The sequence below is a fragment of the Amphiura filiformis genome, chromosome 1 (assembly GCF_039555335.1).
Source record: "Amphiura filiformis chromosome 1, Afil_fr2py, whole genome shotgun sequence".
Classification (NCBI taxonomy): Eukaryota; Metazoa; Echinodermata; class Ophiuroidea; order Amphilepidida; family Amphiuridae; genus Amphiura; species Amphiura filiformis.
Genome location: NC_092628.1, coordinates 94,048,924 through 94,076,216, shown reverse-complemented (window position 1 = coordinate 94,076,216; position 27,293 = coordinate 94,048,924). Strand labels below are relative to the sequence as shown.

Genomic DNA, 27,293 nt, shown 5'->3' with positions numbered 1-27,293 from the left:
TTGAATCCATACTTTTCCCTTTGAGTGTGGGATTTATTTTTCTCAATAGTTGAGCACAAACACCGCTAGCTCAGGCACCACTCTGACTGGCCTGAATTGAGCAGAATATATTTTGTTTGACATACGATTCATTTTACACCCATTTGTCACATAATATCAGTGATAGGTGGTGCTGTGTGACTTGCAAGCTCTATTAACAAACTCTTCAAACATATATGTGACATGATCAAGGGGAATGAGTCACATGTCGACCCTGGTTGAAAATGAGTTTTACATGTTTCTAAAGAGGATATTTAGAGCTTTCTGAAACTGAAAACACCATATTGAAAACAATATAAAACAAAAGAATTTTAACACTTTCGTTGCCAATATCTCAAAATCAATATTAGCGACATCTGACTCATTTCCCTTTATCATGTCACATATATACATGTCTTGGAAAACCCTATCTGAAAGCTGATATAGCAAATAGTGTATGCAAATGCTGCCCTGATTGGGTCAGGTGGTTAAATATCACTATCTCATTGAACCATTAAGTGAAATTGTAATCTTGTGTTACAGCTTTTACCTGTATCATATAACCGCATTCGGCCTAATGAGCGCCCTCTGAGTACTTTTATAGCTTACAATTTTGTGTAACCCCCATTTCACTATACTTTATTTTGTATGAAATAAGCTCAAAATTCATAACGAAATCACAGAAAAACTTCATTTTAAGGTGGCGCTTATTATTCATTGTGATATGATATTCAAACATTTTCATTCAGACATTTTCCATGCAAAAGAGTGGTTAACGAAACCAAGATTGTTTATGTGACTTTATTATGAATTTTTGACCCTATTTCAGTCATTAAAAATGAAATGTAAACCAGAAAAGTACACAGATGGCCCTGATTATATGTTGGGGAGGGGTACTAATTAAGTCAAGTACAGTTGTGTGATATGGGCATAAGCTTGTAACACAATAAAACATTTTATCAACAACTGAATTGCCAGTAATGCTGCATGAATACTACCAGTGTTTGATCACAGGCAATGGACTATTCCAGTTGAAATCCATACACCCCTATGGAAGACATGCCGTTAATCTTCCACCCAGGGAGTGTGAATTTCACATGGGGTTACCTGAATGGATGGCTCTATTTCAAATCTATACTGGTAAATTAAGATAATGTCTTCTATAGGGGTGTATGGATTTCAACTGCAAGAGCCCAATCTGTCTCTTGATCACACCAACTGCTAGTATGATATAGATTATTATGGTGATCTTGGCTCAAAGTTTGGAGACATAGTTACTGATGTATTCAAATAAAATCTACTGGTAACATTGCCAATAGATATTGCTTCTTTTACCAAGTAGATTAGTAAACTTCTTGGTGCATAAAACGTTAAATTCTGTAAAGGTGAGATCCATGAACTAGAGGATTGATATCGAATGGCATCCACACAAATTAGGCCGGTTACCTAAGCAAAGTGTGCTTAGCTATTGTATGACTGATGCATGATTTTGTGACTTTTGTATTAACAAAAACAGAATCATTTTTGCCTAGTATGAATTAAACAAAGTAAAAGGTGTATCATGCAGTAACAGAAGTTCTACCGCAGACAAAATATCTGAGTAAACAAGTGGTATTTTTTTACCCATAATTTTAAATTCATTATAAAGAAGTACATTCCCCATCTAGCTCATTCAAGTAAATGGTAACATCTTCTGGCTGAAAGGAGCAAAATTAGTGAACATAACATTATTTTGGACGAAAAGCATACAGTTTTGAAAGCAACAAATTAAAAACATATTGTGAATCCTTACTGTAATACATATTGCATAGCTTTAAAAAAAGTTTTCCAATCTGACGAGCCAATCTATAACGAATTGAAGACCACTTTTCCAAATGTTTTCCTTCACCACCATGTTACAAATGTTTGGTCACAATTAAACAGCCAATATGTTGCAAGAAGAGATATTCTGGTGATCATTATTTAAAAAAAATAGTAAATATCATGTGGTTACACTCCACAACTTAATGGAAAGTGTTTCATTTTAATAAAATATTGGATTGTTTAAGCACTAACAAAGTAAATGGCTTAGTTATACAAGTAATGGGAAAATTGTTGAAACCTCATGAATTAGTTACATGGGGTGGTGGCCAGAACATGTTTGGAAAAACAATTTTCCATAAGGTACTGTATATTTGTCATCAGGGAGGTACTAAGTCTATGGGAACTCTCCAAAAAACAAGTAGTTCTGTGAGATAGATTTGCTGGCAAGCGTGCGATGAAACCCAAATGCCTGGGTCCCAGAAAACATGCATTGAAGTAAGCAAAACCTGCAGCATACAAGTATGAGTCATATTTTTTGTGACGTGTCATGTAAAAAGGAGACACTTTTGGGCAGGAATAGCCAAAAAGCTGCCCGGGGGTGATTTTTTCACAATTTGGGTTTGTTGCGAATTAATGTTAAAAATATTGTCTGATAGTTTCAGACAGGAATATAACTGGCATCTTGTATTTTTTGAGACATTTTTCAAGGTAATTCCTACTCTCAACATTGTCAATAATATTTTTAAGGGCCGATATCTCAATTTCAAATTTTATAATACCATAACTTACAAACTCAATATCTTCACTTAGGAATGTCCGATTTCATTGAGGAAAACAGCGTTGTGGAGCAAAATATCTCTATATTTAAGATATGTAAAAACCTCAAAATTGATAACCTGCCCAAAAGTGTCTCCTTTTGACACAACACGTCACATTTATCTTGGCAGTTCAATTTGATTCAGAGCCACACACAAGCATTGTCCCTTCATTGTCTATCAGCCTGTATTGTTTCACCATCATGTCACATTTTCAGGTGCTTCTGAAATGCCTGTCTGCTATTACTGAATACATTGACGATTTTGTAAAAGACTTAAGGCTCTATCTATATCAACCTCTGGTATCTACAAAATAAAAAAATAGAAATACAAAAAAGATATGATTGGGAACAAACAAGAAGTTGTTCATTTGTTTTTTGCCTTATATAGACTTCCAAATAATCTTAAGTTTGATTCATCAAGCATTTACCCCATTAGATCTACCTGATGATTGATTGTAAGTTTGTCTAAAATGGACCCCCAAATCATTTGTTATTTAGTCACTAGCTATACATATTCACTAAATGGTCTATTCCATTTAAAATACATATACCCACTTAATTTCATACACCAGGGGTAACCCCATTCCTACTTCCTGTGTGAAAATTAAGATTAATTAAGATATGGAATTCAACTGGTATAGCTGTGACTATGAGGCTTTCGAATTATCAAAATTCATGTGTCTTAATATGATCAACAAGCACAATTCGGTTTTAGACCGGGTAGGAACATTTTGACAAAACTCTAGAAATATTATAATTCTGAATGATTGCAACTAACACCTTTGACCCAGCAGTGATAGTGTACACCACTCGGCTACCTTGCACATCATCGTTTCTAAGCCATTATATGAACAGTTCAGTGACAATATCATCAAATTTGTTGATGCTTCATGAGTTCAACATAAACCACAATTATAAGTAGATAAAAATGTATTGTTTGGTCTATTCACCATTTTGTGTGTTTGTTTTATTTGCTCATTGTTTTGTTTGTTTAAATGCCTTACCAGTGTATGATCATGCAGAAAGGTGCTGATGTAGTACATATGGATGTCAGCCTCAGCTAATGGCTCTGATATCTGTGCTACAATACCACTCTCCTCTGCAGAAGTATATAACATTGAATTATATCATTAATAATCATATCAGAATATGAAATCAATAAGGATATGTATTGTTGTTCCATTTATTTCAATCTGTAGGATATAAGTCTATACATTGGTTTGTCTAAAGCTAAGTAGTGATGTAGGTGCATATATCGCTGGTCATAGTATCGAATTGCATGTGTAATCGCACAGAGCGTATACGCACAAGGTTGGTTTGTCAGCATGCTTACAGTGCAACCACGAAAAAACACTGATGTCACTGCCAAACTTAAGGTGAACCGAAGAATAATAGCTATATTTAAAATAATTACCCAACATACGTTTGAAGAGAAAAATCATGCACAAGATGATTAAACTTTGAATGGACATTAATTGTTTAGTGAATTAATGAAAAAGCCTATGAATTCACTAACTGATCAATTGATTGATTAATCCCAATCGATCAATGAATCTGATACTTACCAAATCCCAGTGGACCTGCACCTATCTTTACCATCTTCCAACACTCCTCTTCAGTACCCGTCCCTAATATTCCACTTGGAAATCTGACAACATAAATATGTAACACAAATGTAATGAGTTTCAGCAGTGTTACACCATCTTATATAATAAGCAGGGTCTTAGCTAGCCACCCATCTGGCCGTCATTTTAGACGGCCAGTTTGCTCCTGGGACGGGCAAAATTAATGCCTTTGACAGATGCTATAACATTGTATGTTTTGAGAAGCTAATTGACCTTTTTAGTAGACCAGGTTTGTAGAACTAGGCCATATCAGCACATATTTGAACTCTTTGAACCCCCAATGGGCTATAGATGTCTGGTAAATGTTTTAAAGGTCAAATTAGGACAGGCAATTTTATTCAAATGACTGTCAACCCTCAATTTCTAGCTAAGACCCTGATAACAAGAATAGAAATTAATGAAATATACATATAGTGTTTACGAATAAACCTGAAATTGAGGGCCACCTTTTGGATAACTATAATATTTCTACAATTTGAACATTGTCCTCACAAAGATTGCAAATGGAAAAAAAATGTTGACAAAGTTGTTTTTCCCAATAAGGTATTTGAGAAACAATAAAAATTGACATAAATGTTACCATGAGAATTGCAGTAATATTATATCACTATTAAATAAAAAAATAATAAGGCAAGTTAAACAAAGATGGGGGCTAAGATCTACCTAACATTTAGCAAAGTCTTCTACTTAAACACCTACACCATCAAGGTGTGATGATGACAATCAGCCAGTCCCTACTGCTTGAGGATGGTATCAGATCATTACCAAAAACACAGGTATGTAAAATATCCTTCATTAAGTTTCCATTAAAAGTTTTAAAATGCCTTAACTGCCATACAAAATCTACTTACAAAGCTAGGGCATCTGTGTCTAGTACTAATGAAATCTTATCTTCTATGATAGAAATGGAGAAGAACCTTTCATGACCATCTTGTGGATTTGGCAGGAAACTATGAAATCAAATCACATTGAATCTTGTTAATAGTGTAAAACAGGTAGATCAGGTCGTTTCAAAGTGACTGGTACCCATCAGATTAGATCTCATGATTACAAGGCATATTTTGTATGAAATGTAGCCCTTGTATATGCCACTGACACACATTTTTCAATGGCTTTTTTGTGTAATTTAGAAGCAAATCATGTAACCCCTGAGCCCTGGTTTTGATACTCATTAAAAACCCCACTTCTTCCACATGCAACATTGGGTCCTCTTTAAACAACCAGAATTGATGGTTTTGTGACATTTTACTACATTAATCTTCTAATAAGGTGAATCTAATGTTGCATTTTGGTGTTGTAATCTTGTCTAAAATTACTGGCGACAGATGGATTCCAATTATGTTGATACACACTGTATAGGGATAGGGGATACTTGCTACATAACGCATGCTACCCAAGGCCTACTTTTTAGAATGACTTGCATTTATCACTAATGATTCAAACAGTTATTGAATTTGAAACAATTAATTAGGAACTCATTTGCCGCATATGTTTCCAATTGTTTCATCTTAGCCTATTATTAGGGATTATTGATTCATGCCACCTGCAATAAGACCAAGGCATAGGTAGGGTTCTGTCATCTTTATAGACCACAACAGGGGCAAAAGCTGCAACTTCATGGAATTAAAAGAAGAGAAACAGTAAATAGAAAGAAAGTATAGCACCGGAAAAATACATTTGTATTCTTACTTTATCACCAGGAAATTAGATAACTTGCAGCTTTCCTTCAATAGTAAGTGTTGTGATCATTATTGCTTAGAAATTCTCAGAAATAGGCCCCATATATTGAGGAGGGTCATAGAAAGTTAGATATCAGTGCCCTATTAGTCAGGAGCAAAGTACTCTGCACATTGCAGGAGATATAAAAAGTTGCAATAGTTCATTTGATTTTCATCAATCAATGTTGATATATCTGTGTCAAATCAATACCAATTGGTAGGAAGGAGACTGATTATAGTCTGGTTTAAAAAGTGACTTTATTTATATGCACATTGTAAATCACACCTACAGACAAAAGTTACTACATAATTAACATTATTATCATCAATCAATGTTGACATATTTGTGCCAAATCAATACCAATATGTAGGGAACAGAATGGTTATAGTCTGGCTTCAAAATCTAACCTCAATTTATTTAACGGAAATGGAAATAAAAGATCAGACAAAATCAATGCAAAGTACTTTTTAATCATTATATTTTTCCTATTGTGGTAGGTATACTATGCAAAAACAAGCTAACTAATACTAATGTAACAAGCAAGCAAACAAATAAAATGATAATGTAACAAGCAAACAAACATAAAAATAAACACAAACAATCAATCAAAAAATGAAAAAACAAGACAGAACAAACAACAACAACAAAACAATAATAAACAAATATACCCTGAATAATCAATCTTGCAAAATAACAAAAAACCGATCACAAAATTCTTTTACATATCTTGTGAATTTTTAACAGGTATAGTCACTACAGGTCTTGTCAGAACCCTTCTGCTTTCTGAAAATGTACAAAATGCATCTATGCTTATTCAGCCCAAGGCATGTAACAGAACTATGACAGAACATATTATATTTGATCTCAGTTTAACAAAAAAAAAGTTTCTTACCTATTTGAATAGAACATTATTTGCAATAATGTTGATATGACCTGTGGTAACAAGTCAATTTGTAGACTTGTTATTAAGAACCTATTCTGTGGACTTGCTAATGGATGAACTATACTTCTGCAAACACCTGGAAACAAAATCATAAAATAGAGGAACATAAATTGTTTTTGCATCACTGCTCCAAAACAATATAAGCGCTACACATGTAAACTTTTGTAACACTTAAGCTTAAAGAAGCCAAATCTTATTCAGTTTTGATTTAAAGCCTTTAATTTGCTGATAAACTGACATTGAAACTAGAAATATTGCGGTTTTTGATGCAATATGTTGCCTCCACCATGAGGGAAGCTGCAAATAAATTCATATTCTGGGAGCTGAAAATGCCCTTTGTACAAAATTCATTTGTGACATCAGTTTGATAAATAATGCTCTTTGTACAAAATTTTAAGGAGTGCACATAGCAACCAGATCAGCAAAGATATAGCATACAGCCAAACTGTACATGCGACCAACAGAATGCAACATCTTCGTCCTTCATGTCACATTACTTGTACCTTACAGCTTACATGTACCATCAGGGAACTGTTCTATAATTGGTGGCAGTGGTGTAGAATGCATGCCATATTTAAGCTAAACTGATGAAATATGGTGCAAAAGTGGAATAAACACACACAAAGCACACAAAAATTGCACCTTTGGGGCTAAAATAGGCAAATATGAGGTTAATTTGGTCAGAAAATGACATACAGGCGTCAACATTGGGGGATGATTGTATGAACCATCCCCCTGGCAAAATACTGTGGGGGATTTATCCCCAGGATCTACACCTATGATTGGTGGATCAGCTTGTGTCTTATAGATTGCACTTACCATCCGGTAACCGTTCTATAATTGGTGGATCAGCTTGATCTTCTATTAATGTATCTACTTTATAAGGCACCATTTCACCGTTGACATCGTGAAAAACTTTGAAGTGAGGACAAAGGCATCTTACAACATGGTGTAAGTTCTCTTCTTTCACCTGCAGCATGCATAATAAATATAATATTATGAAAATAGAGTTAATATTAAAAAATTTGCAGTTTTAAAACGGGATAATTTGGGTGGCTACACTTTTCAGTGCATCATTAAGTGCCCATCTCTGTTTCAGCAGCAACTAGGATAGACTTCTCTGTGTAATGTTCCTGTGGGTGGGTTGCTAGTCCTACACATTGAATCTGTTTACCTCCCTACTATAAGCTGGTATCCATTTGTACACCTCAGTAGAGAGGTAAAAATTGAGGTTAAGTGTTGCAAGAGCTGAAGGACACATTAACAGTGTTGGGCCTTGAACCCACAATTTTATGATATCAAGCCGTATGCTCTACCGCTAGACCACACATGCCCTAATGAGCCAATCATTTTAAGCTTTGATCCCCAAGTAAGGGCTGTAACAATAAAAATTATACATTTGTAATTTTGCTTTGTAGAAAAAAATAAAAAAGTGGTCATGGCAACAATGTTATATGCAGTGGAATGAGTACCATCTTGGTCAAAAGAAAAACTTCACTTGGTTTCTTTGCTCGGGCTCAAATGCTATGCTCAATTAACTAAATTGTCCAGAAAATGAGTCTGGCCACATTTGGCATTTTGCTTTTCAATTAAAATAAAGCTTATGTAGTAGCTCAAGAAATTACCTTGACGACAAAGTAAATACTATTTTCTAAATTGTGTAACTTTTTTTGTCAAAACCTGTATACATCTAATCTTTTTACTTGTTAAGTATGATCTTAATAAGTATTCCTGATGAGTTTGTGCAAATGAGTACAAGAGTTCCACCAAGTGATCAGACAATTGGTAACCCCTGGCTCTCTTACCAGTATGTAATCTGTCTGATATGTTGATAATGACATGATGGACAGGTTGTTATTGGCTAGTGGTATGATGACAGATTTGGTGATTTCCGTTAATCCTGATATTTCTGATGGACCAGAGGAAGCGCTGAGGACCACCCATCTACTGCCTTGCTTCTGCAACTCTTCTTTCTGTGGTAGTTCTAAAATAGACAAAAACATTTCATCAACATACACATGATTACATTTGTATGCATACTCATAAATAAAATATGACCAGCTCTAATAAAACCAGGAAAAAAAAAATCAAATTTTTGACATTTGCAGTTTTTAATACCGAAGAAAATAACCTTTCAAGGGGTATTTTGTGATTTTATAGCATCATTATTAATGTATGGTTTAGTATATCAATAAAAAAACTTATTTCCAAAATTTCAGTTGATTCAGACATTGAATTTGCAAGTTACACATAATTACTGTCAATAGCCCACAAATACAAATTGGAAGGAATCTTTATCAAATGACCGAATCTGCAAGAAAGCTTATGCACACAATCATTATGTAGTCGTAGGTTTCTGATCATCTCTTTTTTAGAGCAAGTTTGGAGGGATGAGCTGTGGTGCCCTTTAAAATGAAAATATTTTATGGCATAATAACTTCAATAGTCTTTTGATTACATTTTCATTTGTATTATTCTGAACAGATTCTATGAAAATCAACCCCTTTTTATTGCCACATTGTTTTTCACATTGGAGGCTATTTTGTAATATTGTGGAGCAAATTGCCCCTAATAACCACTGTGTATTTGAGCTATGAAGTTAAGTTATCATGCAAACCCACACCTACCTTTGATACCATCTTCATCTACTATCAATGTGTATCCCATTGTAGTCTCAGTGAAGCTAAAAAACTTGCAGCTGTAAGTGGTAGAATGGAAATTAAATATAATTGATTGAATTTATAGAAATGTTTGTTATTATCTGATCAGTTCAAATATGCCACAACACAACTCCTTTGTTCTATATAAGACCCATTCTAAAAATCTTACTTATAAGTTGCTCTGGAAGATAGCATGAGAGGTCATCAAATGAATTTTTTACTGCACAAACTACTTTCTAACAGTGCTATGGTCAGATGACTTATTTATGTCTGAGCAGTGAGCAGCACAGCATTGACTGATGTAACTAGAACCAGAACTTGCTAATGTATAACAACAGCCCAGTCCTTGATTTCTAGGTATAGATTATTATGTTATGCTTGCATGCCAGCAGTTTGATAGTTTTCCATAAACACAAGTTTTTCAACTCTTTGAATAAGTTCATCAGGATTGTTAGATATCAATTATTGGTCAATTATGCTTTACAAATCCACTTGATTACTCACGTTTTTAGACGTTTCATCTTCCTACGGAAGACTTCATCAGTAATGTGATGAACCAGCAACACTCCTACTCTCATCTCCAGAGGGTGTAGTTCTTTGTAATAGCTGGTCATATACATGATTGAGTGAGTATGTCCTTCATCGCGGTTGATAACGTTGGCCCCCGTTTTCTGATCCACATTGCTTCTCTAATCCATCTGGTTTGCTTACATGAGTCTTTTTGTCGATTACTTTGGCTCCATCCCAATCAATGACATGGTTTTGTTGCGAAACCTGCTCTGTGGTGGCGGACTTGTTAATTTCATCGACCGACTCCTTTCGAACAGCGCGTGTGAATTTTCTCTCTGTTTACTTTTCCGATTCTTTTAAATGTTCTTTCAGTCTTACCCGAAAGGTCTGCCGGTTTCCCCAATGTACGACTTCTTGCAGCTTTTGCATGGTATTTCGTAAACACAATCGCAAGTTTTGGTGGCTTCTATTTTGTCTTTGGGGTGTACAAGGTTTTGTTTCAGCGTATTGTGTGGTCTCATCGCTGTCTGGATGTTATGCTTTTTAAACACACGTTGCAGTCTTTCAGATACACCTTGGACATATGGTATCACTACCATGCCCTTACTTCTTTCTGTGTTCTTGTCCTTTACTTTCTTTTTCGCTTTGGTTTTATCTCTGATCTGATGTTTTACTTTTTCAATCGTCCAGTTAGGATATCCACATTGATTTAGCGCATGTTTGATGTGTTCCTCCTCCTGTTGTTTATCCTCCTCTTCCGTTACAATCGCGTCTTTCCGATCAAGCAATGTTCTGACTACACCCAATTTTTGGTGTAAGGGATGTTATGAAGCAAAGTTTTAAATACTGGTCGGTGTGCGTTTTCTTTCTGTACACTGTTGTCTTTACCGAACCGTCTTCTTTCCGATTGATCAGCGTATCGAGGAAAGGTATTTTTCCTTCTGCTTCTTCCTCGTGCGTGAACTTTATGTTGTTGGTTGGATCCGCTTTGTTGAGGTGATCTGTCAGTTCTTGCGTAGTGCCCTTTGGTATAATCTCGAGGATATCGTCGACATATCTTTTCCATAATTTGGACGACAAGCGATGGGTGCATTGGCTATGGCTTTTTGTTCCAGCCATTCCATGAAAATGTTCGCGATAATCGCGCCACCGGGCTTCCATGGCGCTCCAAACTTCTGCATGTAAATTTCTCCCTGAAGGAAAAATATGTAAATCGTCAAGACAAATTCAAGTAATTCAATAATGTCCTCGGTGTTAAGTAATGTTCTTTGTTTCAGCGTGGTGTCCTTGTCCAGATAATCTCTCACTATCTCCAGCGTTTTATTGATAGGTGTATTCGTGAACAGTGACACAACATCATGTGAATTAAAAATGTCCTCGTCGTCAATTCTGACGGTAGCTAGTTCTTCCGCTAATTCCCGCGAGTTGGTGACACGATGGGCTGTTTTTCCTACCATTGGGATGGAGCCAAAGTAATCGACAAAGACTCATGTAAGCAAACCAGATGGATTAGAGAAGCAATGTGGATCAGAAAACGGGGGGCCAACGTTATCAACCGCGATGAAGGGACATACTCACTCAATCATGTATATGACCAGCTATTACAAAGAACTACACCCTCTGGAGATGAGAGTAGGAGTGTTGCTAGTTCATCACATTACTGATGAAGTCTTCCGTAGGAAGATGAAACGTCTAAAAACGTGAGTAATCAAGTGGATTTGTAAAGCATAATTGACTAATAAAAAAACAAAAACAAAAAACCAAAAAAAAACACCAAGTTTTTCAAGTTTTTCTTGTCAAAATCAAAATTTACGGTGCTCACAATTGTGATATTTCCTCTATCTAATTGGAAGACTTTGAGGGTTTTTTTGATGAAAGATGAAAGGCAGATTACCCTCCACCAAAACATTATTTGGAGTTTCAGCAGAGTTACTGATACAGGTTGCTGTTGTTATGTTTTTTTTATATTTTTTTTTGATTTAGAGGCAATTATACATGCACCGTATTCATTCCAATAAGCGCCCATGCCCCAATAAGCGCCCACCCAGGGTATTTTCAATTTGCTAAAGGGTACCATTAATGTTGAAGTAACAGATAGATGTCGATACAGTGAAATAGCTGCAGGACTACAAGTCCTGCGTAAACTTGCAATACATTTTCTGCATCAGAAAAGCTACTAGAACGTCTCGAGACCCTTTTATAACATACGAAAATTTGTCTCTAATAAACATCCCTTATGAAAAAATGAGGTACACAAGATAAAAAATAAGCGTCCACCCAAAATGACTTTGTTAAGTGCCCTGGGCGCTTATTGGAATGAATACGGTATATGCTTGTAGATAGAATTCTATGATACTGTATAATTATCAAACTATGGGTAAAATCAATCAAAAATTAAAATTGCATAAAACATTCAACAAAAGAATGGCCCTAGATTCATTGACATTTCTCATTTTCTGGGTATCTTGTCTCACCTTTTATTTGCTTGTAGCAACGCTAGCTTAATTAAATGATGTGTGAATAGATCAATGTTTTCTTTAAGAATAGACATCAGATGCAAACGATGAGATAATATATGCAGCTCCATCCTGAACAGCGGATCTACAATATAAAAAAATCTATTAAATCACTCTACGTAGTATGTAGTTGTCACCATGTATATATATACCTTCTTGACAGACACCTTTGTTTAAAATGTTACCTTTTTGGAATAGCACCAATACAAAGGCTTTTGATGTTTTTGCAGACTGTGAGGAATCTGATTCAGAAAGAATGGGTTCAGAGCCCAAAGGTGAAAACTTACCTGGACTCAGTTTGGTAAAAAAGTAAGTCCTGGTTCACCTGAATTTAGACAGGGCTAGGACTCACTTAAGTCTAACTAGGACTCACTTTTAACAGTCAGAATTTAAGCCAAAATGGTCTGAATGTCTAATGGCATGGCATGACATAATCAACCAATGAGAAAGCGCAATTGTGTCTGTTTGTCTTCTTCTTCTTCCAAATTAGTGTCAACTTCATTGATGAAGGCCCACCTCAGACACGGACTGATCTAGTTACTAAGTGACGTAGTTTGAAACCAACATGATGTATACATCCCACACTATAAATCTTAGTTTTAGTGATCTCGAAGATGAAAATTATTAATTTAAACTTCAACACTACTTATTTATTTCGCTTACCGGGAGCGCTTTCGAGGAACTGATCACCTGATCAGGTTGGTCTCTAGCCGTTTTCAAGCTAACAACATCGGCTGATGACGAAGAAGTTCCTCGAAAGCTCTCCCGGTAAGTGAAATAAACAAATAGTGTTGAAGTTTAAATTAATAATTTTCATTGACATATTGACTTATTGTATTTAATCTGCAATTCTTTATCTCGAAAGATGTTATGATTTTTAACCAGGCTATTAAAGGAGTGTTTCGTGATCCTAGGCTTCCTAGCAATCTCTTTTTATGACATTTTTCAGTAGATATCCACGAAAAAAGCCTATTCCCAAAATTTCAGTTGAATCCGATTTTGCGTTTGCGAGTTATGCATGATTTAGTGTATTACACTGCTCCATAGTAGACAATGCGTTGTAATTTCGTTCTGGTGCACCAGAACGAAATTCAAATTTCACGATATGTTTGCAAAAGCGTAATTAATCTGCAAGAAATATTTTGTACATAAACATTATGTAGCCAGAGGTTTCCAGTGATATAAAAATCTCAACTTTTTTTTTGAGAAAAGTGGGGGATGAGGCTGTGGATCACGAAATGCCCCTTTAATAATTTTCATTGACATTGACCGGGGTCATTGTATTTAATCCATGCATCACTTGCGGCAGTGGCAGTGCAAGTACGGATGATGGTTGGTAACGATGTGCACTTATTCAGTTGGGGTGACGTGCCTATATTTTTATGCTTGTACTATTTATGGTAATTATGCTATTAAAAAGCTTACCTTTGTTCAGCTGCTCTCATACAGTGCAGTGCAGCATGTGCAGTTAACAGTGCTGCAACTTTTTCTCCAATTTTCACCTGATGACGAGCTTTGCTCACTTTAGTTCACAAGCTTTCTGTAAACCTAAACTGGACAGAATTGATGGAGTTTAGTGTTACCATATAGATTCCAACTTCAATTTAATTTTTGATAATTTTAATAATCAATAGCCATTTAAACCAACAGTAACCGTCTGTAAAATTATTTAAATAATGATTCATGTAAATAGACAGAGAAATAATGCATTTTAAATGATAAAATATAGCATTGATATTGGGTATAAACTAGGAAACCCACGAAAATTCACGAACAACATCCAGTTTGACAACAACAACACGATTGCCCGGATGTACTGATTGAGAACCGGATCGAGCCATTTTGAAGTTGGGGTGTGTGAAATTGAAAGAGGAGGTGTGTGTTTATATCACGTATTACTATATTTCAGATACTTTCGGATATTAAAGAACATTTTGTTAAGAAGTGTCTGTAAGTATTTGTATTTGTGTTGACAATATGATCAGTATCGTGTACAATCATTATTGAGACTTACCGGTCGCGTCGAGAATCATTCTGACATTCATTCATGATTTTATTTTTAGGCCAACCGCAAGTCGTGAGTGATGACAATCACTCTGTAAGCTTATCTCATTTATCATGCATTCTCAAATTATTGATTGTTAACAGTGACAATGAAGCTACGTTACAATTAAATCTTTGATCTCATGATTTTACTCAACTTCATTTATCCGTACATTAATCATCTGACAATGTCTGACATGAGTTTCATGACCATCAAATGTTGCATTTGTGTCAGTTTGAGTTTGTCACTGTTTGTGTTCCGTATGTTCTTCTTCAACTTCCATGGTTTAACATTTCCATAAAAATAGATTAGTATTTCTTTTCCATAAAATGTTAGCTTTTACCGTACATGTATATGTCTCCTTTTTATTTTGAGCCGAACAACTGAATGAGGTGAAGCAAAGAAAATTGGAATTTACTAGTCCAGCGCCAATGCGGCGGTACGATCCTTTGTCTGCAGTAAAACAGTCAATTGAAAGTAAATAAAAGTTGGCGATTATATGATCTAGTTGAAGCTGTTGACTGAACCGTATCCAGATACATTGAACTAATGTACACATACTCATAAGGATTCACATAATTTGACCTATTTAGGATGTTGCATTCTTGAGTTAAGCTTTATTTAATAAAAGTTAAGTATCAATTGGAAATTTGGAATTGCCCTTAAACTCCAAAGTCAAGGTTAGTTGGTCGGTTTACATCTTCTTATTCTTTTAGACATGTTGCTACAATATTTTAAAAAAACTTAAGTTAAAGGAGGATTTCATGATCCTAGCATCCTCTTTTTATGACATTTTTCGGAAGTTATCCACAAAAAAAGCTCATTCCCAAAATTTCAGTTGATTCCGATTTAGCGTTTGCGAGTTATGCATGATTTGGTGTATCACACTTCTACGTAGGCCACTGTTGTAATTTCGTTCTGGTATACCAGAACAAAATTCAAATTTGGTGATACTTGTGCTAAACGAATTAATCTGCAAGAGATATCTGGTACCGCACATGAACATTAAATACAGGGTGCACAAGTTCCCACCTAAATACTTTTTAAAATAAATCAAAAAATATTTGACGAAATGCAAACTTGTAAAAAAGACTTGTGTAGCCTTATTTGTTTTACACCTAAGGCACAAATTTTAGCATCACACGTTCATTGCGTTCAGTCACAATGGTTCATTATATGTAAAAAAGAGACAGTTTTAAACTGTGTTAAAAGTTGCATCTGAGTCCATAGGAGTCAACTCTCAAACAATACAGCAGGCCAGACCAATTCATGTGTTTGTTCAACTGGGTTTCAACAACTTTTCCTATACATTTGTACAGGCGACAACCATTGATAATCCGTGACGAACCCACACTTTGCCAGTAGCGTATATACGCGAACGCAAGATAATGGAAGCGCGTATACGCGATAAAAAGTGTCAGAAATTTGCCATACCTGGAACTTGTGTGCGCTACATGTAGTTTTCATTATTTTGGAGGAAGCGACTAAATATTGCCCTTCTATTCTTGTACAATGTAGTTGTTTTGTTGCTATCAACGGGAAAGCATTGATTTTCTTGTATGTTTAGTGGCAATGACTAAACTGTTCATTCCGCATGAAATACATGTAATCGTGTGAATTAGATAGACAATTTTTAGCTTTTTTTCGTTGTTGAAAGGGATTCAATCACGTTTCACCGTCGTTCATCATCGATTAACAACTTGCATCTGGTGCGTCTGTGTGGTTTACTTCGCTCGGCAGCTAAAGCTAAAGCTGCCCACGCATACGCACCGTTGTTAATCGGTGATGAACAACGGTGAAACATGATTGAATCCCTAATTACAAAAAAAAAACCTGCCTGCTTAGGTGCAACTTTTAAAACAAACTCTTTTCTTTGTGATTAAATGCAATGATGTATATGACGCTATAAATTGGTCCAAAGGGGTAAAACAAATAGGGCTATACATATCTTTTTACATTTTTACATTTCGTAAAATATTGTTCGACTTATTTTAAAAAGTAGTAGGGGGAACTTAGAAGTTTTGCACTGTGTATAGCCAGATGTACATGTATGTATCCATTGGTATAAAAATCTCAACTTTTTTGAGAAAAGTGGGGGGATGAGGCTGTGGATCACGAAATGCCCTTTAACCATAAAATATGATGGTAAGCAATGATTAATAAGGTTTGTCCACGCTTTTTAAAAATAAATAGAATATTTGGTGGTATACATTTGTAGATTATAAACAGGCAAAACATATGAAAATTCAAGTATTAAAATGTTCACAAAAAATGACCCTATTTTTTCAGATTTTTGAGTCGGTCGGAAAGAGGCAATACAAACATTTTTTTAGGTCTCATAACCAAGATCAGAGTACAAATAATATCAAATTTTTGTTTCCAAGGAGTCTAAAACATACTAAAAAAGTGTCAAAATGTTTGTTTTGATATACCGTATTGTTTGTAATAAATGCCCAGGGGGCGTTGCATTTTTCCAAAAGGGGGGCGTTTATTGGAAGTGAATTGTCAGCGAAAAAAAGCTTAAAAATCGGGTTCAATTTCCAGATGGTGCTCCTGTTAAAAGAAGGGATTTACGACTATACATGATGGCGGCGCCCACAGAAAATTACATTTTCGTGGGAAATACAACAAAATTACACCTGTAAGTGCATGGAATTGGTGAAATTCTACCATAGTTAGGCACTGAAATGGATGAGAGTCAGGGCTGTCAACTCTCACGCATTGGCCGTGAGTCTCACGCATTGGGTCACTTTCTCACGGTCTCACGCTAAGGTAGTATAATCTCACGCCTAGGTAGTAAATCTCACGCAAAATGCTGGAAAATTAGTAAAATCTCACGCATCGTCATGAATAATTTGTTGCTCCTACCCCTAGACAAGGTTTTACGGTATTATGTGGTTATTAAAAAAATGGATACATGTACACTTTGTTCAACTCGTAATACCAAAATTTTAGTGACAATTTAGTGCAAAGATTTGTTATTTTTGTTCATTTTTTCTTCATTACTTGATTCATAGTATGTCAAAGTCAAACCATTGATCTATGTGTATGAAACCTTACTTTTTGTCATACCTTTCACTTGCATACAATTTTGTTTTGCAGAACACTATATACCGTTGGACGACTAATTTGTTGATGGGACCATTCCATGGATCATAATTGAGTGTTAAGAATCTTCTCATCATGTTTAAGTCATTTAAGAAGAAATCTGACAGAGGGGATAATAATAAGGGAGTCAACAGGAAGGATTCAAAGAAAGAACAAAAGGAGAAGGAAAAACTTGACAAGAAGCGGAAGAAGCAGCCCTTGACTCCGGAAGAATTGAATAGACTGGAAGAAATCAAGCAAGGTTTATATCAGGCAAAGAGACTCCTAAATCGGCTAGTGGTGAGAGTGCGGAACTGACGGAAATGTTGATCAAAGTGGCAGTGAGGCCAGTTTGAATTCTTTAGAAAGAAACAATGATAAGTTTGGTAGTCTCGAAAGCGGCTCTTCGGGTCCACCAAGTAGGCCTGGATCTTTGTACACAGATTCAACTGATTTAAGGAGATCTTTGTCTCCGAAGTCAAAGAAGAAGAAAAAAGGAATATTGAAAGCGAAAACCAGTTATGGTGCTGATGATGTGTCAGAAGGTACTGTATCTAAAGATTGGGATGATAAGCTTGTCTTGGGAGATAATACAGTCTTCAATGAGCACATAGCGGATTTTGAAAAGCGAATTCTGAACATTGCTCATCCCATTCCGGAAACAGGCCCCCTGGCATCCGTGCACGTGGCGGGTCCGGGAGAGAAGACCTTCGATTTGGACTTGAAATTGCCTTCAATTGTACCATTGAAACCACCACGAGCAAGGGATGTAATATTGAGCAGGCAACCCAATGGAGGGTTCGGATTCACGTTACGACGCTCCACCGTGAGAGGAACGGGACCGACTGGAGTAATAAGACGTCAAGTCCATTTTGCAGAGCCTAGCACTACGCAGAAAGAAAATTCTACAGGTCTACTGCCAGGGGATCGTCTGGTAGAGGTGAATGGGACCAATATTGAAAATACCGTTCGAGATGAAATCATTGGCATGATTCGTGGGTCGGGCGAATCTGTCACACTGAAGGTACAACCTATTCCAGAATTGATTGAATTGAGTCACCGGTCGGGTGCTGATGGATCAGAGATTCATCTGGAAGACCAGCTGATGAAGACAGGATCCTTAGCACTTACTGCAAGTTTCAGGGCAAAACGAGGAAAGGTGAGTGCCAGGTTTTCACCGTTCAACTTTAATGAAACAATTTATCTTCCAGTTTTGGTTAATTTATTGTAATATTTTCCCATTTTGTGTTCAATTTACAATGTACAATTCAGTGTCTATTACAATACATTGTACAACATTTGAATTATAATAAAATTAATAACATGGAAGTGTTTTTAAGTTGATCTACTTCTGGACGGGAATTCATATTTTTAAGTTACTATGATTCATAATGCACACTTTCATTGGCCAGGCCAGTGGAAGACCCATGGCTAAGTGTCGCCAACGTTGTGCTTGCCATGCGAGGGGTCTCGGGTTCGAATCCCTCCCAGAGCAAACAACTTCTTTCTTTGTTTTCTCTCTTTATTCCTTCCTTCTTTTCCTTCCAGTTGCCAAAAAGCCTTTGGGTTGTTAGGGTTAAGCGTGACCATTAGGGTTAGGGTGCACCGTTGCTTATCACAGTACAGGTGCAGCCGGCCCCTGCGTGATCGGTAGGCATAGCTTTAATCAGATGTGTGTCTGACTCCATCAGTTGAAGTGGGAGACACATCTGACAAAGCTGTCAAACCACTCACACAGGGGCTGGCTGCACTGGTACTGTGATACATTGCAAGTTTCACGACAGCATACTTGTAGAAATGTGTTTACTACATGTACATCTTCAGCAGCAAATAAAATGCCGTAATTGCTTTTTAAGTAGATATTTTTTAAATTCAGTATATGTTTGGGGTACAGTGAGTTCCCAATTGTTTTTCTTTTGATCACGTACAATTTAACATCCATGTCTGTATTTTTCATGTTTACAACAAATTTCTTGTAATGATTAAAGTATTGTTTCTCTGATTTTAAAGATATGTTTCATGTTGAAACAAGCATACACTTAGCCCATAGTTTTACTTATAATGATTAAAATTTAAAGAGCCATCATTGCAGTCCACTGTGGCTATTTTTCCCAGCTACACATCCATGCAGCTGTACATTATACAATGATTCACTGCACATTATAGTGGTACGTGTACAAATGTAAACTTGAACAAACTTTTGAAGGAAATCCTGAAATTGTTGATCCACCCATTGTGTTAAAGGAAAGTGTATGGTGTGTGTCCTGTAAACCAGTAGACCTGTAGACATTAACCTTCAATGAACAAGTGAACTACAACTAACAGTATGGAATATAAAAATATAAAAAATACCTTGAATTTTAAGCATTGTTTTATTGTCTAAATTTAAATCTGAGCCCTTTCAGTCAATTCATCTCAATTTAACTGAATTCCACTTTTTTAGATATTGGTCCAAATTATAGCAATTTATATTCAATTTGGACACTGATAATCAATACATTATGATGAAAACAATATACTGCATATCTGATTTGCTTGAAACAAAAGGTATAGTTATTGATCAGTGTACAACTTTGCCCTACATAATGAATATGCTTATAAATATATTTTGTTTATTTTAAAATACATAATGTACATGTTGCCCATGCTTTGATTTGAAGAAACTGCCTGCCAATTTCAAACCACATTTTATCTACCCGGTACATGCATGTATCCTCCTTAGCTAAATCTTCCCTTCTCCAAGTAAAGTTGTTGGTACAATTAAACCTTAAATATTTATAATTATATGCAAAATAGTAAAACTAAATGAGCTTCAATCCTGCATACATGTACATGTACTTGTACTGTGCAACTGTGTGGAAGATACATAATTTTTCTTGTGAAAGTTCTAACATAAACATGAAACACCTTGTAGACGATTGTTTTGTCTTCATTAAAAACTCCTCCATGTAGGTTTTCACTCACTCAGTCCTACATGTTTCCTCTACAGAGGAACCTGATATGACCATGGTATGTTGATCAGCGATCTAATTATAGGTTTTGTGTATAATGGGATGGACACTTGATCGGGACAACATCTCTAGAATGACAAGGTGTACGGTATCCATGCGACATGGTAATAAAGTAGCACATGTAAACACTTACAGTGATGGCCTAATGGCTAGAAGTACTGTTGCTGGGTCATAGACGTGTACATAGCAAACTGCACATATGTATCAGGGTGTATACAAAACTGTACCAGAGTAAATCACAAGATGCTCCTTGACAAATTAATTAGCACAGCTTCTATCATGTAGGCCGTATGCATAATCATGCCTCTGTTTTTGAGCTCATGTAAACAGAGGAACTCAATTTAAACACCCAAAAATTTGCCCTCTTGATTGAAGCATTCAAGGTTCTGGACATTTTTACCAAGCCTACTTATTTGATTTGCAATGTGAAAAGGAAATAAAAGACATTGATTTAGATTTTATTTTTGCAGATTTTTAAAGCCTTTTCCACAGCTAAAATGCTCCTCTATGACCTGCATGACCTGTTGTAGCCAAACAGGAATTGATGGTTCCTCAACCATTACATTTTTTCATGCTTTTGATTTGCTATTCATTGTCATTTTTATTTTCCTATGAGAGTTTTACTTTGATTTGAGGTGCACATTTTTGGCAATGGGGAAAAATAAACAAATTTTAGATTGTTTGGAGCCAATTGATAAAAACATGCAGGGCCTCTATACTATAAAATACACAATTTCCAATTAGCTTGTAGCGTTTTGGGTTGAAAGCGAGTGGTCTCACATGGTATTTTCTGCCTCACATTGAGATCAATTACTCAAACTTTTGTTGTCAAGTTGTGGATTGCCCCAGCGACTTGGATTCAATGTTTTTGTTCATACTGCCTAAACTAAGCATATTTCAGGTCTAAAATTTCACTGGGTTTATGAGAAAAATATTATATGAGCAATTAAAATATACCGGATACCAAAATCTGTAATTTGATGGGGTGATGTGAAAAGTGGGGGATGGGGCTGTCACACACACCTTTTATATCTTCCTCTCTTTAATTTAAAAAGAGAAAAGTTTTAATGGAAGGCAAGTTTTAATCTAATACATTACTATATCAGCTCCAGTGCCATTTCCCTGGACCTTGGGATATTATTGTAATACTAGGTATTTTTAATAGCATTTTACTTTGAAAATCAATATATCATATTAATACTAGGCAGTAGACAGTTTCTAATAGATGTGTTCACATGATCGAGTTACACCTGGTGTAAACTTCCGCCACTTAAATTCTACAATATTCCCCCTACTCCTATCGCATGTCCACACCTAGCCTACTCCTAACACTACGCCGACAAGTCCCACAAAGCATTCACTTCTGGTCGCCGTAAACATTGGCTAAAAGTTATGGTATTTCTGTGACTTTTTTCAACTACAAAAGAAAAGGTTAAAACTTGTGTTCACATTGCAACATACAGCTGTATATGCCTGGTACAGATTACACCCAGCTTGCTACTCCTGACATTTGTCAGATGTAAATCGTCAGATGTAAATCGTCTGACATATGCCTGGCGGAAATAAGCTGAACATTGTTCACACTGCTACTACTCCTAGCAACTTGCACCAACCAATTGCAAGTTCCGCTGGGGGTATGTTCGACAATGTGAATGTGCAGCTAAATGTTGATGTTAGTTACTAGTGCTAGTTTAATGCCCCTCCAGTGAACATTGGCCTAATCCTACCCAGGACAATAATATGCAGAGGTGTCACTAAAGTTTGTTGGGCTTATATAAGGCGGAAAAAAATTAGACTCATATAAACACCATGTATTGATATATATATAGAATGGTGTGCACACTGTCGGGCGCAGTGCTTACGCTAGCTGTGCGTTGCGTAATGCGTGACTGGCGCACGCTTACATGTATGTGAATTTACGAGAGCGTGAGTATGGACTTTATTGGATGCGCGCAGTAACAAAAGCTGAATAATTTCCGCCTTATATAAGCCGAACAAACTTAAGCATTGGCACAGATAATATAGTTTGACACAATGTGGTCCATGGAGGCCCAAGGCAGCAAATTTGAAATTGAGATAGGTAAAAATATAGAGTAAAAAAGCAATAAAATTCATAAGAAAATAGACATCACAAATTATAGATTCTGAAGCAAAATGAGAGAAAGTAGTGCAAGTTTATTGCCAACTTAAATCTAAATGATGGTTGGTAAAAATCAGTATGACAAATAAATGAAATATTGAAAAAAAATTATGATTCACAACTTTAAACTTTCCAATATAATGTTTATGAGATATTTATCTAAAGTATATTACTATATTATTAGTCATATCAACTTGTTGACTCAGTGTCAAATAAAACCTTTGTGACAGGCAAACACAAGGAATATGGAATTTAGTATGCACAGTGTTGCAAGTTTTCATTGCATCATTGGTAGCAAGAGCTCTCTCTTGTAGCCCAAAATTGTATGATAAACTTACTTTGATTTTTGAGATACACCCAATTTCCAAAATTTGGGGGCATTTTAGTTAATCTCCTCAAAATCACCAATTAGGCAGAAAAGTATTTCTCCAACCTCTGTTAGAATCATTATTGACCACCCTTAGTGAATAGTGGAATTTTTGTTTTGCATTTTTTTTTTAAATAAAAGGCTGTTACTGGTACTCTGAAATAATTATTTTGTCTGCATTGCCTGAAATAAGCCCAAAGTATGCAAAGCAAGCCATTGTGACCTGACCTGATGATTGCTAATTTTTAGCAAATTGTGTCCGGATTTCTAAAATGTAGCATGCAAACTCACAGGAGCCCAATTGGGTGGCTTAACTGTGGTGTTTAATAGCAAGATCAGAAGCAGGCATACAATGCATGCTTTGCCATGCTATGAAAGTCAGTTAAGCTTAGCATTTTTCTAATCCATCTGTAATATGCACAAAAGTACACTATTCTGTCACTTGGGATCTTGTGTTGTAATTTCTTACTATGATCTTATCAAAATGCTTTCAAAATGGGTTTAAATACTTTTTTGATAAAAATTACTCTTATCTTATTGGATTTTAATTAAAATGCTTTCAATAATTGGGTTTTAATACAGGATGTGTACCAACAATACTGTGAGTGATGATGATGACTGTAGAGGTAAAGGGAAAGCACAAAGACATTTTGAGGGTTGAGTGTCCTCGATTTATGATTTGGAAGCAAACTATACTTTTACAGGCTTTTGAGAGATTCAAGAGTTCTATATGCAAAAAATTATATTCATTTTCTCAATTTTTGTAGGAAAGTATTTAACTGGTCAAATATAAAGAAAATAACAAGAAAATTTTTGCTACTTTTTGATCATGGTTTCAAAACGAACCTCAAAAGTTTGAAAATGGAGTTTATTGGCTGTTGAACTCTTCAATTGCATAGGCCTACTTGTATGAATTTACATGCATACAAATTTAGCAAATTTGGCAGATGTGGAAGTTGGGATATTTATGTGAACGTAAATATATCATAGACATGTTGACTTGTCCATACAGATATGAAATTTCCCTGAATTGTAAACAAAATGTACATTAAATGTACCTTTTAAAATGTACATAGTACATGCAGAGGGTATATTTATAAAATATGTTTGTTGTACCAGAGAAGATGAGAATCATCTTCTGGTTGTACGAAAATGTTACTACAGGAACTACAAATTTATATATAATGTTCATTGCATACTGCAGTGGCCTAGTGGTTAAGGATTAGGGTAACCGGAAGGATTAGGCTTAAATACATTGGCTCAAATTGAGAACCTAGGAGGTGTTTTAAAATATTGATGAAATTTGAGCCAATTGTCAATAAGTTTAGAAGTTTATTGAATACAAGTAGAAGGATTTCATTATTTCCACTCACAATATTTATAATCTTCTTTTCAATACATTTGTAACATTTTGATAAAAGGCAAGTTTGAATATTTGTTCTCTAGCCTATCCCACCTCACCCAAAGTATTTGCCTCACCCATAACCATGCAGTTTTGTATTGTGCATCTTAAGGGCTATGGTATGAATGTTTCAGCAGTATTTTATGTGGGACATGAGAGCGCATCGGACATATGAAATTGAATTCTGAATATTGGGAATGTCCTTCTGATATCAAATAATTTTGATTTTGTGAAATTCACAATAATATACAAATTTTATAATAAATTATTAAAATTTGATATTTCTTAAATTTTTGATATTTAACATATTAACAGTCCTTGAAGTAACTTTTTAAAATCTAATGATATACTAAAAGTGGATGTAGCTGGGATGAAAAACTGATGATCAATTGAAAATTTTGACCTTTCATATTGAAGATAAACATTTTTTCCCCAAAAGACCTTTTTTTTGTGGTGTTTTGGGGAAAAAATCCATATCTTCAATACGAAAGGTCAAAATTTTCAATTGATCGTCGGCTTTTCATCCCAGCTACATACACTTTAAGTACATATTAGATTTATAAATTTGATTTGATTAATTCAGGGACTGTTAAATATAAAAAATATCAATTTTTAATCATTCGCCATAAATATTATATCGCAAATTTAAAAAAAAATCAAAATTATTTGATATCAGAAGGACATTCTATGTATTCAGAATGCAATGTCTGATGCGCTCTCATATCTCCCAAAAAATACTGTCCAAACGTTCACACCCCAGCCCTTAATATACAACAAAAACTTGCAATTGTGCCTGAGTGTGTACACACATGCATGCAGATTTATTTTATATGATGCTACTATTTCATTTTCCCATGATGCAAATCTGTCAAATATCGTTATGAATGAAATTTGACCAAGCATGATGACCGGGTCATCACCCAGTCAGCGCCATCCCTTGTCATCCATCAACCAGCTATAGACATGCTCACTAAGGATGATTCCTCCCTCAGTCAAGGCATCATCATCACTCCTCCCCTTGAGGGGCTCCCAGGGTAGCTGTCAGGTAATGTTGCCCCCTACCAACCCATGCTACTGGAATAGTCCAATGTGGAACAACCATGTTTCTTCCCTTTTTCAACTTGGCATACTGATGGAAAAAGTAACATGTGTAATTACGTACTTACATGTACACCAAGAACTATTCAGCTACATGTAGTCTTAATCCGCAGTGCTACACAAAGTTTTTTTTTTAAACTAGAAAAAGAGAAATAGATAAAATAGTACTGAAACTTTGTAATTTATTTATCCATCCATAGAAACCCTTTCAGACCTACATTGTACACTTGTAAGCACACCCTGTCTGCATGTGTTGGAAAAAACCTAATTAAACACATGGTTTCTTAAAAAACTACATTATCACTAAATTCACTGACTTGGCACAAGTCTAAGCGCTCAAAATCTTAATATAGGCTTAGAAAACATATTTGGTTTAACTCTTTTATTTATCTCTATTTTAATTATTGGTAATAAAAAAGAATAGCTCATTTGCCAAAAATCAGAATGCAAAGAATGAAATAAGTCATGTGATAAAGTCTTTGGATAATTGGATATGATTGGTTAATCAGTCATTTTTAATTTTGATTTTTGGTGAAACATTTTTGGTAAAGAATAGGATTTGCTATATACATGTAGCAAAACAAGATAATACAAAAATCATAAAAAAGCATAATATTGTCACTTCCACTCATAGTTTTGAATTCTTTATGCTGTATGGTTGAAGGAAAGATAGAGATTTGTATGCAGGGCCTAATCCGCCTATATCTATAAGTTAGACTAAATGTTTCTGTATACCAGCCAACCCAGACAAAGTTCAAGCTTACAAGTATGCAAAATATGATAGGCTTGCATTATAGGGTTTGCTTTTTAAATAGAGATGCATAACGTTGTGTGTGGTGTCAGTTGCGGCACAACTAACGATCTAAACGAGTTCATTATGGAACCAATCGGTTATAATTACGCCTATGTTTACATGAGGAATAGTCACTTAAAGCAGACAAAGTTAAGTATTTGGAAATGTTTTAGTTTCTGTGTTTTCACATGATCAATGTTTGTTTTTGCTGCATACTGTTTTCATCTCAAATTCAGTAGCAGATGTTTCAAAAGTGATGATTCAGACTTCTGGGAGAAAGTTACATACTGTCACATCCATGTACTGTGTACAAATTCTATACATGTGCATAGTATGTCTTCCATCTTGAATGTAACATCATGTAAATATAGTGTATGGCTAGTGTATGGCTGATGAAGGACTTGTGGTTAATTTGGAGCTTTTAGGGAAGTTTTGGACATAACAAAATATAAGGGATGAATGTAAATTGCTGCAGACTCTATTATTACATGTTCCAATTTATTTACATGTTTTGAACTTAAGCTGTATTTCAAATCCTAGAAAAGTACAATCTAAACAATACTGGACAGGTTACCCCTAGAGTTTTACACCCCTGTAATGTATAAGCTAGAACAATGAACATTTAAAAAAGTACAATGATAAAACTTTCTCAATTTCTTGCTACCATCAATGACAAGAGGATCCAAGTTAGCATGACAGTCAAAGTTGGTCGTTGGAAACCAAGCCATTCTCCAGAATTT

The 27,293-nt window shown here is 35.4% G+C and overlaps 2 protein-coding genes across 2 annotated transcripts in view; one reads left to right on the top strand and one right to left on the bottom strand.

The window, feature by feature from the left end:
* LOC140158180 (cytosolic arginine sensor for mTORC1 subunit 2-like) lies at window positions 1–14,155 on the bottom strand. The gene is made up of 10 exons (XM_072181318.1): window positions 14,037–14,155; window positions 12,570–12,696; window positions 9,553–9,623; window positions 8,731–8,909; window positions 7,745–7,895; window positions 6,875–7,001; window positions 5,115–5,213; window positions 4,204–4,286; window positions 3,643–3,737; window positions 1–2,942 (listed from the first exon to the last, which is right to left on the bottom strand). The coding sequence occupies exons 2-10, from the start codon at window positions 12,680–12,682 to the stop codon at window positions 2,880–2,882; spliced, it is 981 nt and encodes a 326-aa protein (XP_072037419.1). The 5' UTR covers window positions 12,683–12,696; window positions 14,037–14,155; the 3' UTR covers window positions 1–2,879.
* Window positions 14,156–18,046: 3,891 nt separating this feature from the next.
* LOC140164458 (unconventional myosin-XVIIIa-like) overlaps window positions 18,047–27,293 on the top strand; it is a gene marked incomplete at its 5' end in the record, with an annotated part of 195,480 nt that continues 186,233 nt past the window's right edge. Inside the window, 1 exon segment of the mRNA XM_072187743.1 lies at window positions 18,047–18,901. Within this exon segment, the coding sequence (XP_072043844.1) occupies window positions 18,047–18,901 (855 nt within the window).

Excerpts from the sequence above, each read along its gene's own strand:
- LOC140158180 (XM_072181318.1), bottom strand. The coding sequence starts at position 12,682 with ATGGAGCTGCATATATTATCTCATCGTTTGCATCTGATGTCTATTCTT. Across the intron at positions 7,896-8,730 it reads ATCAGACAGATTACATACTG|GTGAAAGAAGAGAACTTACA; the intron begins GTAAGAGAGCCA and ends TGCATGCTGCAG. Across the intron at positions 4,287-5,114 it reads GACACAGATGCCCTAGCTTT|ATTTCCAAGTGGAATATTAG; the intron begins GTAAGTAGATTT and ends TTATGTTGTCAG.